This window comes from Acanthisitta chloris, unplaced genomic scaffold (assembly GCF_000695815.1).
Source record: "Acanthisitta chloris isolate BGI_N310 unplaced genomic scaffold, ASM69581v1 scaffold29292, whole genome shotgun sequence".
NCBI lineage: Eukaryota > Metazoa > Chordata > Aves > Passeriformes > Acanthisittidae > Acanthisitta > Acanthisitta chloris.
In genome coordinates, this window is record NW_008661965.1 from 59,635 (window position 1) to 72,428 (window position 12,794).

Sequence of the window (12,794 nt, forward strand, 5' to 3'; positions counted from 1 at the left end):
GGCCCAGGTTGCCCAGGGAGGCTGTGGCTGCCCCAACCCTGGCAGTGTTCACAGCCAGGTTGGATGAGCCTTGAGCAACCTGCTCTGGTGGGAGATGTCCCTGCCTAGGGCAGGGGGTTGGGACTAGATGATCTGTAAGGTCCATTCCAACCCTTAAATTCCATGATTCTGTGATTCTATGCTACAGGTGGACTATGAACATCAGGTATAAATAAAATCATCAAACTATCAATTTGTCATGTCTTTGAAATTCATTACTTATTAACAAAGCCCTGTGAGAGGTTGCCCCTTGAAGACTCAGAAATTGGCAACGACAACCTTCCATGGCTGGGGCAGTGTGAAAGAACAAAATTATCATTCCTGGTGGTAGTCCCTTGCTGGAAATCCATAACTTCATGCAGAACCCAACCTTCTTCTGCTAGTGGTCATTTGTAAGCTGCTGCAAGTTTTCAACACTATTCTTCTGTTTTAGATAATAAATGTCACATGAATGTTCAGGGTTTGACCTCTTTTGATCTTTGTAGAATCATAAAGGTTGGAAAAGACCTCCAAGATCATCAAGTCCAACTTTGGACCAATTGCCACCATGCCAACTAGATCGTGGCACTAAGTGCCATGTCCAGTCATTTCTTGAACACTCCAGGGATGGCCACTCCACCATCTCCTTGGGAAGTCCATTCCTATGTGTAATCACCCTTTCAGTGAAGAAATTCCTCCTGATGTCCAACCCGAACCTCCCCTTGTGCAGTTTGAGGCTTTGCCCTCTTGTCCTGTAGAAAACTACTGCATAATCAAAGTTGTTCTCAAACATAACCCTGATTTTTCTTGTCTCAAGTGCATCTTAAGATAGAAATCTACTACTTGGATATTGCTAGCAGTAGAAAAAAATATCAAAATAAGTGAGTAGGTTAAAATATTAGAAGATCAGAAGATGAGGATAATCCAGAGAACCCTTTGCATTAGTCTTCAATACTCAGTAATGGGCAATGCCTATCCTAAATCAACCCTTCAAATGTGTTAAAACTGAGGTGCTAAACTGAGTTGATATATGACAAATTGATAGACGTGACTAACACAGGTTCTGAATTCTATGATCATCAAGGCAGTTTGAAACATAGAGTTCAAGGTACCACAGAAAAACTTGTGTTCAGTTCCAGCTACTTCATGACAATAACCAAATAGCCTCCCATCAAAAGTACAGAGTGAAATAATCCTTCCCTTTGTAACGAGGTTGTTGTAATGATACATCACTACTTGAGAGCTCACAGATAATGAAGTGATTAAAAATACCCTAAGTATGAGAAGTTCTGCAAAATACACATGTACTACCTATTGCCAGAAACTGAGTCGAGTGAAAGGTAGAGCCAATTCCTTGTTTAGCTTTGAGATTGGAGGAGCTGTGGGAAATACTAAGAATTACAAACACATAAACCCACATTAATTCAACTGGCAGTCAGGAGAAATTTGTAAGTTAAAACCGTGTCTCAAAAAATATATCCATTCTTCTATGATTATAAAAAAAACCCCATTACCACTATTTTCCAGGTATAGGAACTAGTGAGAAAACATAGGGAGAAAGACTTAGGTGCTTCTCATCTAAAAGGTAGAGTTAGTCAGATATCTCGATCAATGCAAATACTAGCATTTTAGAAATTGTCTTTGTGACCAAAAAAGCAAAACCTTTTTGTTTTCTTTCTGTTTCATTTTTTTTGGTCTTGCTTTCTGTTAAGACAAATATATGCTAATAACAATCACAAAAGCATTGATGAATTCAAAGGAAAAACAACCAGGTCAACCACAACGTAGAAAATGTATAGAGGTCCAAATATTCCAGTTAGTCAATAACAGAGAAAAGAGGAGAGAAACCCATTAGAAAAGAAAAAGAAGTCATTTTTCTTAGCATGATGAGAGGAGAAAATCAACTGTGGACAGTGTTAAGAATGAATATTTAAATAAGTAAGATCTGTTGATAGGTCTGTGTAGTCTGTAACTTAAACATTAGTACCAGACCGAGAAGTAAGAAAATAAACTTTGGCTGGTGGTAGAACAGCCACAAAGTGGCTTTGTAAGCCTTCTCTTAGAATGCTTATAATATGATCAGTTTATTTCTGAGGAAATGATAAAATGAAAGACACTCAGAGAAGAGTTCTCCAACTGGCAGACAATGCAACAGTTTTCCTTTTAAAAATATGTGCTGTATCCCCTGGGAAGTTATAAGTGTTTGCCACCACCAATACAGTGATTCCCAAGGAGATGAATACTCCTTGTGACCAGGATGGCTCACTGAAGCCAGAAGGTGATTTTTAGGGAAGAAAGCAGAGCTTCAGTAAGTGTCCTTGCACACGTAAGAAGATTTACTCTTCCTCTCCCTGTAACACCTTACAGATCTGGATTTCAATGTGTTTCATATCAACATCTGCAATAGCTGCTTTCTGTTGGCTTGAAACTTGAACTTGATTCAAACCATCTCACTCCTGTTTCATGCCCCTCCAGAATATATAATTCCACTTATCATCCTTTCCGTCAGCACCTTCTGGGGTTTCCGCTGTCGGAGAGTATTTCCAAACAACTGATTTCGAACATGGAGGGACAATATCTAGGTCATACCTCATTTTGACATTGTTCAGGCTCCTTAGAAAACCATTAGTGATTTTATTTTCTAGTGTGAGTCAAGAGTGTTTGGTGGTATGATAGAAGAATAGCACTGATGGAAGTGTAGCCCTCTTGAAGAGTTTAATTACTATGGAAATGGAAACTTGGAAATACACAGTTTTGGATTAATGTGCATCAAGATAGTTCTGATGGGTTATAGATATGCTCTGAAGCTACTACTGGAAACTCTCAGTAGAATGAGCCAATTCTGTTGGTGAATGCCCTTACCAACCCAGGTGGGCCATATGATTTCTTTCTGTTCAGAAAGTTACTATCCCTTAAGTCATTTGAGGGAATGGAAAGCCACAATTAATGCCTAATTATGTTTAGTTTAGCCAGAGCATGCAAAATTCTTATCTCATTTACCTACTCACATGCAGTTACTATTCCCAATAGAGACACTAAAGAGAAATTAGAGCTTTTTGTGAATACCAGTCTAGAGAGTTTCACTTTACAGAAGTACTTCACAAAAACTCCTTTGTAACCACGATGGAAAAACCTAAGGATTTTTTTCAATCACATCACAGCTCACTGACTGTAAAAGTTTTTGTTTTGGTTTGGGATTTTTTTTCCTCTCTCTTTTTTAAAAGTCTTTCTAGCATTGGCTATTAAGGACTTCTCACTTTTTATCGCTTTATAAGGAAAAAAACAGCTCAGTTTATCTTTTGCTTATTTTCTGGAGCCTGCAGGAAGCCTCTGCCATCCTAAAGAAAGTCACACATAATAGAGCAGCTTTAGCCCAGTAAGCCAGTCTTTCCCAATTCATCAGTCAAAGTGTTATGCAAGTGGCCCCCTAAATTGATAAATTCCCACAGTGCCTGTTGACCCAGCTGCCAAGTGCTCATGCAGCAGGTGTTGTTTTCATGACCACCCTGACAGTAATACAAACTGTTTAGCAGTTGCATTGACCTCTTAGCTATTAACATTGATACAGGCTTCACTAGGGACTAGTTTTCAAACATGACAGAATTTCTTAAGACTAGAGGTCATGAACAAGTATACCATATAAGAATAAATTTGATATGCTGCTGAGTTTAAATCTTAAAAGCCGTGAGTTTTTTTCCACATCATTCCCATGTAGTAAATCTGGAGACAAGTAACGAGATTTTGGCATCTCTCCCAGGACTAAAGGTATACTTTTTAATTTTAGAAGCTGTACCTGAAGAGATGCTATATTTATTCTATGACAAGTAGTAAATTTACTCTATGACAAGGAGTGAAACAAGATTATTTTTTCTTGACAGTTTCCCTTATAAAGGAAAAAAAAACCCCAACAACTAGTGCACAAATTTTGGTGATATACATGAGCATCATTCTAATACCTAATATCTTATGTGCAGGTAGTTCAAGCATAACATTTCATATATTTTGTACCACGATCATGATTTCTACACCAGTGTCTCTTGTTTGAATCTGAACATCCAGGAATTTTGTCTTTGTTGGGGTTTTTTCTCGCTTTAGTGGGCAAGTAGAGATTTTTGATATTGTGTCAAAAGCACAGGGGAGGAACTGTTTTCTGTTCAGCACCATTGTTTTACTGCTGAATTTGGTCCTCATTTTGCATCGCTTTATGTCCACCTGAGTTGCAGCTAGCACTGACAGCAACTAAATCACTCCGTGGAACTGTGAAGAGATGCACTAACGAAAGCATGAAATGCTGAGCAGCACCAGGATGTGTTTTAATCTATTAAAGCATGTTAGGCTTTCCTATGCCTCTAAACTAACAGTAGAGGCTACGTTTTTGCACTAGCTGTGGTAAGGCAGCAAAAAATGATGTTGCACATTGTACAGTCAAGAATTCCCAGCTCACTGCACATGTCAGCGAAGGGATCCAGCATGGGCCCCAGCCACCAGGACAACTTTTCCTCCATGTTCCATACATTTAGAGTTGTTATACAGTTTCATGAAAGCCTGTTTTAACAAGCAAGATATACTGTACTGTACTGTATATATGAACAGCTCTTTAAGATAACTAGAATTGTACAGACCATATAAATAGTCATTATCAGCTACATTTTTGGCTGACTTTCTGTGGGCCAAATAGTGCTTACTGTAAGAGTAATCAAGCTGTACCCTTTACAGTTTTATAGATTGAGGGATACAAGGGGAAAAAAAATTTCTCTCCAGCCCAGAGTGTGGCTCCATCTATTCCCCTCCATTTTGCATGTCAAGAGACACAGCGAAGCACTAGTTATATAAACAAAATCATAGGCTTGTCTAAGTGCGGGAAAGATCATGTCCCAACAGTCAGTTTCAAGACTTATGTTATCTCTGTGAGATTCAGTTCAGCTCGTGCTGGGCCTGAAAATTTCCACCCCTTTCCAGCCTTAAGAATGCAAAGTGTTTGTACTGTGGGGCAGAGACGTTCTCTCGATACGTGCTCGTCCCGTAACGGCATTCGAACCCTGAGAAAGGAGTGTGGCTTTTCCCATGGCACAGCTAAGGAAAACCAGCAATTGTCACACACAAGAAGGATCCTGCTGCAGCTGCATTTGTATTCCTCTCCTCTTAAGGCACTCTGCCAACTAGAATTTTTTCCATCTTTGTTTCTACTCCACCCCACCATTAATAAATATTATCAGAGGCTGATGAGTGCAAGTCTTTGATTGATGGGAGAATAAAAGGCAAAGTTATATTCACAAGTACCAAGAGCAGGAGAAAACTTTAAATCATAAAAGTGACCAGGTTTCTTGGCTGGATACAAAAAAGTGTGATTTCTGCCTTCTTAAGTACGTGGAACAAAAGGACCGTATACCCCAGCATTATCATAGATAAATACTTTGTATCTATTGGTAAAATAAATATCTTCACAAATAAAATATCTTTGTGACTGACAAGGTCATTCTTTGCTAAAGATATGCTGCTGGAGCTCTTTTCCAAGAGATGCTCCAGGAGCCTGAGTTTGTGCTTTCTACTGAACACAGCACTGTAGTAGTGTTTAAGAGAGAAAAAAGAGGAGACTCCCATTTAAAGTAACTTGAAATAAATGGGCTTTAAGAGTGACAGGTGAAGAAAGAATGTTGCCTCCTATGCAGCTGGCTATAAAGAAATCATCTGAAATGCAGATTCTTTTTCCAGAGGTAGGAATTAGAAGACAGATCTTTTTACTCTAAATCTGAACAAGTCTCTGCTGAAAATCATATCATTTTGGAGAACCATTTCAAAAATAGCATTTATTTTATTAAGTGTAGGAACTTTCTGAAAGAGATCATATGTAATACACTCATTACTACAGAACTGGAATTCCTTACAGGTCAAAAAAAAATGCATTATGCTTAAAAGACAGCTGTGGAAACATGTAAACACTCAAACTGAAAGGGTTTCAAATCTGCCACACCAAAGGTGTCGAAACACGTTTCAAAGCCCTTAAATAACACAGGACCTTCAGTCGGATTCTCAGAAATGCTCAGGAAATCAGAACTTGGTGCTACACTGAAGATGCGTCTACACATTCTTTCTGTCCCTGACATCTTTGGAGAACCAGCTCTTCTGTATGGATGTTTAAATAACCATGGTTGTAATTAAGATCGAGCAGGGAAAGTGCTACAGTGAAACAAACCAGTGAGCCTGAACTCTATTACTCTGTTTCAAAGAAAAATGCAAGAAACCCTGGAAGGTCCCATTAACGAGCTGCATGCCAAAATGGGAGGGGGCAATGTAAGCCCAGCCAGTTAGGGAGGGACTTCTGTGACATTAGGAGTGAATGCTTATTATTCTTTAAAATTATTTTTGCCCTATCTAATATTACTTTGAATGGCCTCATTGTGCATAGAAACACCTTTTTAAAATCCTGCTAGAACATGGGCTTCATTGAGATCTTAGAAGCCATGAGTTCAGCTAGCTCATTTTATTAACTAGCATCTCCCCTATGCAGACAGGCTGAGGGAGTTGGGGCTGTTCAGCCTGGAGAAGAAAAGGTTGTGTGGAGACCTCAGAGCAACTTTTCAATATATGAAGGGGCTACAAGGAGCTGGAGAGGGACTCTGTGTTAGGAACTACAACGATAGGACAAGGAGTAATAGGTTCAAACTGAAGGAGAGAAAATCTAGGTTGGATGTGAGAAAAAGAGTTTTTTACTCTAAGGGTGGTGAGACACTGGCCCAGGTTGCCCAGGGAGGCTGTGGCTGCCCCAACCCTGGCAGTGTTCAAGGCCAGGCTGGATGAGCTTTGAGCAATCTGATCTAGTGAGGAGGTGTCCCTGCCCAGGGCAGGGGAGTAGGACTGGGTGATCTGTAAGGTCCATTCCAATTTTAAATTCTTTAAATTCTATGATTCTATGATTTTCTTTAGCTTAATTTTCTCCCTTGATATTTCTTCTGATGTTGAAATGGGAAATAAATAAGAATGCACAATTTTCCTCCTATGTTTTTCCTAACACAGTTTTGTGCATTTTTATCATAACCCTTCTTCCTCAGACTCCAAAAAACCTATCCTTTTCTCCACACAGGAGTATCAGTCTAGGATTTTAATATCTGACAGGGTAAGTAGTGCACAAGTTGCTATTCCAGCTATTTGCATATAACTGGGGATGTAGTACTGGTGCCAGTATAATGTCGTCTCTTCTCCCAGGCAACCAGCAGCAGGACAAGAGGGCACAGACTCAAGCTCTGCCAGGGGAGGGTTAGGTTGGAGATTAGGAAGAGATTTTTTACAGAGAGAGTGCTCAGGCATTGGAATGTGCTGCCCAGGGAGGTGGTGGATTCACCATCCCTGGAGGTTTTCAAGCTGAGACTGGATGTGGCACTTAGTGCCATGGGCTAGTAACCATGGTAGGGTTGGACTTGATGATCTTGGAGGTCTTTTCCAACCCAGATGATTCTGTGATTCTATGATAAAGATTAATGTTATTTTCTATTCTATCTCATACAGTTTTGGTTTGTTTGGATTCTAGCTGGACACCTAGCCAAAGTTTCTCCAAGCTTTCCACAAAACTATTAGAATCTTTGTCCTGCACATTTGAAGCTTAGGAATGTATGGCAGTAGTTCAGATTATTTCCTAGAGAATGAGTAATTTTGTATTTGTCACTAATTAACTTAATTTGTCATGATGCTCCTATTCAATTACTTGATTAGATCACTTGGGAGATCCTGACATTCTTTTCTAAACCTATTCCTGTGCAATCAAACCTACAGCAGAGACAAAACGTGGTACCTCTACTGGGAATCTGTAGTCTTGTGATGATCCTGTCAGTCTCTATGTGCTGAATTCACATAGCAAATAAAATAAGTGATCAGTATGATGACATAGAGCTAAAGACAACGAATAAACATCTCAAAAAGCACAGGAAGTCGTATCAACAGCTGGGACATGCTTAAGTTAAAACATCTAAGAGTTTTACACATTTAACACTGCAGAAGGAACAATTCCTCCCTTGTAAAGGAAGAGATGGCTGTGCTTTTGTAAATAAAAAAGGCTACTGGTTATCCAAAGTGCTTTGGAGAGATTGACATTACATAAGACTTGACACCAAGAAGCCCAACAAACACCCCCCCCAGTATCAACAATATTTAAGTCAACTGAACTAGAATTTCCTTTGTGTGTGCATTCATAGAACGGCTGAGGTTGGAAAGGACCTTGGGAGGGCACCTGGTCCAACCCCCCTGCAGGGGCCACCTCCAGCCAGATTCCCAGGATCCTGTCCTGACAACTTCTGAGTGTCTCCAGTGATGGAGACTCCACATCCTCTCTGGGCAACCAGTGCCAGTACTGGGTCACTTTCATAATGAAAAGGTTTTTCCTGATGTTCAAATGCATAAACAGTCATCCAGAATGCATAACCCAAATATGATTCAATTAAACTATAGAAATCAAAAGCCATCAGTGCAAAACCAAATTTGTAGACAGAGGTAATACCTTCGCAAAATTATCCTACATGTCATAATGTGTGACATAAAACTTGTTCAGATGACTCTTCCGAGCATACAATGAGGAATCTAAATCACCTAGAAATGCAAAAAGACACCATAAGATGCTGCCTGAGATAAGCTCTTCAGCAAGCTGCTTTTGCCAGGTCCACACTTCAAGAATTCTCAAGGACTATTATTTAATCTTGTAGAAGACCTCTAATGCAGTCATATGAAATAATGGCAAATCCCCCTGTATTTTTCTGTAATGTAACGTAACATCTCTATGCTTGTTGTTTTTTCTGATTAAAGAGCAATCCCCTTAGAACACAACTCCTCCCACTGGTAACACCATAACAGAGAATCAGCCCTTTAATGGAAAAAGCCAATTTTTACCTCCTTGATCCCAACTTTTAACTGTTTGCTTGGTTTATGTGTTTTTATTCAGGCCTTTAGCCCCCGAAGAATGCAAAAGAACAGCCCAGCCTGCACAGATACTGACATCTGAATGCTCAAGGCATTGTCGGAACGGGCACTGCACTCCCACAGGAAAATGCTGCTGTAATCAAGGCTGGGAAGGAGAGTTCTGCAGAACTGGTTTGTATCTAGATTCATAGCAAGTAGTGAAAAAAGCAGTGATGTGCCATAATTTGCTTTTAATTCTTGGGTGAGAGAAATTTTCTATATATGTAGACCAATATATTGACCATCAGTTCTACGACAACATTAAAGAAATCCTGATCTTGGGAGTTGTGGGAGAACAGTAGATCTTCAGATGAGTGCAACCACTAAATCACCTAATGCAATGAGAACCAGTACAGAATGCAATTAATAGCATAAATATAACAGACAATAGTATTATTTTTTCCCCACCAAGGTTGTAAAAGGAAAGGAAATGCAGTCAATAGATGTTCTGTGTCTGGACATTCACCTTCCACCTGCAGTAGTATCACTGTCAGTGTCAAGGAGGGACACCTTGTCCAGAAATAAATCAGAACAGCAGGTCACTAGTACATATTTTGCACTTTGCTAATTTAGTGCAAATACTTTAGTTTTGGTACATTCTTACAAAGTAAAATGACTGCAGTTTGTTAAAGAGAAATTTATGTACAACTTCTTACAAACAGCTAATTATCAGAACATTATTGGGATCCATTATTGCAGTGATCTCATTAAGTCCTTTCTTGTGGATTTAGTTTATCTTTTAGAAGTCATTTGAAAAAGTGACTTGTGATCAAAGTAGGGTTGGCTGTGACAGCAAAGGAGTGAGGTGAGTGAACCTGGAGTGCCACAGCTGTGCTATTGCTGTCTCACAGAGGCTGTGGCTATGTCTGTATGTTGTCAGAGCCAACCTGGGTACTAGGAGATGATACTAGTGCGTCAGCATAGTCCTCTGACTGAGCAGATTTGGTTGACCACAAAGAGATAAGGTTAACATAATGGCAGTAGGACTCCAAAGAGAGTCAGGGATTAAGACAAAGCAAGGATTCCACAATGGACTAGGGCTATTTCAGGTTGGAAAGGCACTCAGGAAGCTCCTGCTGATGCAGTGTCACCTCCGAGGTCCTTAGAGCCTAGAGTGTGAATTTTAGCAGGGTCTAGGGTTTTTAGTGATGAGCAGGAGTGACTTTGGAATGAATTAAAATGAATGAAATCATTAATGATGTATCTTAAGGGCAAGACTCATGAGCTGACTGCCATACAACCCTGCAAGAACAGCAGGTTGGAGAAATGGATGAGGTAATCTAGCCAAAAAGCCCAACTTCAATTGTCCTCACTTGTCAGTCAGAGCTTTCCTACATTTAGAGAATGAGGCCCATTCTACAGCCTTTGTCCAAGTGGACATTACATTTACTTGAAGTAAAACATCGTTCCAGTGTGAACATAAATGGGTCTTGAATAATCTGCTTTGTTTTAAAAAATCCACATCTTTATGATACCTAATTGGATAGACACAATGAACAAAAAAGCTACAGAAAATATGTGGAATAAGGATCTTTCTTTCCTGTATCCCCCACAACGTTTAACAGAGATGTTCTGAGTTGGACCTCAAGCTACTATTATAATTTAAATAAGAAAAATTACCTTACAAGGTATCAGTTTCCTTCTGGTGTAATTAAGAAACTCATGTATAAAATCAGGAAAGCTGTATTTATATAGTGTATTATCTGTAAATCAATATTAGAGTTTATTGTAATGGATAACATGAAACAGCTGATGAACCTAGAACTCTTTAGGCAAATCATCAGTTATCTGCTAAAGAGAGGGAAAAACTTTAAAACTTAACTAACTGATAAAAACTTTGGAAAAAAATGGTCTTAGTTCTCTAAATCAAATTCCAGTTTGGTCCCAGAATAAGTGATTCAAGAGCCAAAGTCAAGAATCTTCATGTGGAGACCTCAGAGCACCTTCCAGGAGCTGAAGGGGCTCCAGGGAAGTTGCTGAGGGATCTGTGTTAGGAGCTGCAGGGACAGGACAAGGGGCAATGGGTACAAATTGAAAGAGGGAAATTTAGGTTAGATATTAGGGTGGTGAGACACTGTCCCAGGTTGCCCAGGGAGGCTGTGGTTGCCCCAACCCTGGCAGTGTTCACAGCCAGGTTGGATGAGCCTTGAGCAACCTGCTCTGGTGGGAGGTGTCCCTGCCCAGGGCAGGGAGTTGGGACTAGATGATCTGTAAGGTCCATTCCAACCCCTAAATTTCTATGATTCTATGACCTCTTGTCAGCTGTAGTCTGCTCTGCTAAGGAAAGCATGTAGTGCAGAGCTCTGCGTGTACAAAGGATTTAGTGTACCTGGGATCTAGTCAGGTGCTAAAATGACTCACCATCCTCAGGACATCTTTGGGATCCCAGCATAAGAAATGGGATGAGGTAAACCACCAGAGTCTAGATCTAGATGTGCTGTATATCTTGTTTTCAAATTATAAGACGTGTGGAGCCCAAAGTGTTTTGAAATGTGTCCTCTATGCACTCCATAATCAAGCCTGAGTATGGGAATTGGACATTTTGCTATATCCCTTACTTGAGTTTCTCAGGTTTTCCTGGATGACATCCTCTCAGACATACAAAATCCCTTCCTCCCTCTACTATTCTAGAACTTTTTTAAAATATGGTTTCAAAACTTCTCATATTTCACCCTTTCAATGCTGTTTTTTATTTACATGCTTTAGCACGATGCGGTTAGAAAAGCTCTTAATGAACGTGAACTGTATCTTTTCAGTTTGTAATGTTCTAAACAAATCAGACAACCACTGTTTTTTCACCCACAGCAAAATGTGACCCAGCCTGTCGACATGGAGGTGTCTGTGTGAGGCCTAATAAATGCTTATGTAAAAAAGGCTATCTCGGCCCCCAGTGTGAACAAGTGGATAGAAACATCCGAAGAGTGACAAGGGCAGGTATTCTTGATCAGATCCTAGACATGACATCCTACTTGCTGGATCTAACCAGCTACATTGTATAGTTTCTGGGACTATTTGGAAGCTACACTTTCAACGGGCATTTGTTTTGAATCCTGTCATTTTTCAGAGACTGTTATCCTGCAACAAGTACTGGTGATTTGATTGACTTTATTAATTTAAGTATAATATCCACAAATGTGCCGAAAAACAATAATCCTTTGTATGTGTGTAAATATTTTCATACGTCTCCACAGACGTCCCAAAACCCAATATGTGCACACATACACTTGCACGTGCTACCACAGATATGGTGTTACAGAGAGTGGAATTTTGTTTCCAATATTTATTTCTTCATGAGAAATAGTTTACAAAGTAATTCCACTGTAAACCACGTTTTGGTTTTTGGTTTGGTTTTTTTTTTTTTTTTTTTGGTCAAAGGACTTTCACAATGTCTTAACGGATTCTTTGACATGCCAGAAATCTCATGTCTGTCCCTAGCTGATTGTAGAGGTGAGAAAGCAGTTTCCAAATGTCGCTGTGTAAATGGCTGGGCTTAATAAAACCCAGTTGGAACAGTTTCTAAGGTGAACTGAGCTCCATCATGAGACAATATTTCAGAACTGCTTCGTGCATTCCTATCTAGGCAATTCATTGTAAGACTGTAACCTTCACTTTCATCGATGTAACTCTAGTACAGAATGTTACGCATTTCTTTATCTAGCATAGATGCAAAAATCTGGTTATCGCAGCTTAATATCAAGATTGTTTCAAGTGTTTAAGAATTAAATTATATCCATATATTTCCAAACCAGTCATCCTAGAAGGTCTGCTTCTTATCATGTGTTTTATTTAACGATGGGCACTGGGTTCATGTTACATATTTATATTATTTTATT

At 39.6% G+C, this 12,794-nt stretch overlaps 1 protein-coding gene across 1 annotated transcript in view; it reads left to right on the plus strand.

The window, feature by feature from the left end:
• The window catches only part of HHIP (hedgehog interacting protein), a gene marked incomplete at its 5' end in the record, with an annotated part of 65,284 nt that extends 53,324 nt beyond the window's left edge, over positions 1-11,960 (plus strand). The window contains 2 exons of the mRNA XM_009070393.1: positions 8,945-9,093; positions 11,767-11,960. Of these exons, the coding sequence (XP_009068641.1) occupies positions 8,945-9,093; positions 11,767-11,960 (343 nt within the window). The remainder of the gene's footprint in view (positions 1-8,944; positions 9,094-11,766) is intronic.
• Between the last annotated feature and the right edge of the window lie 834 nt (positions 11,961-12,794).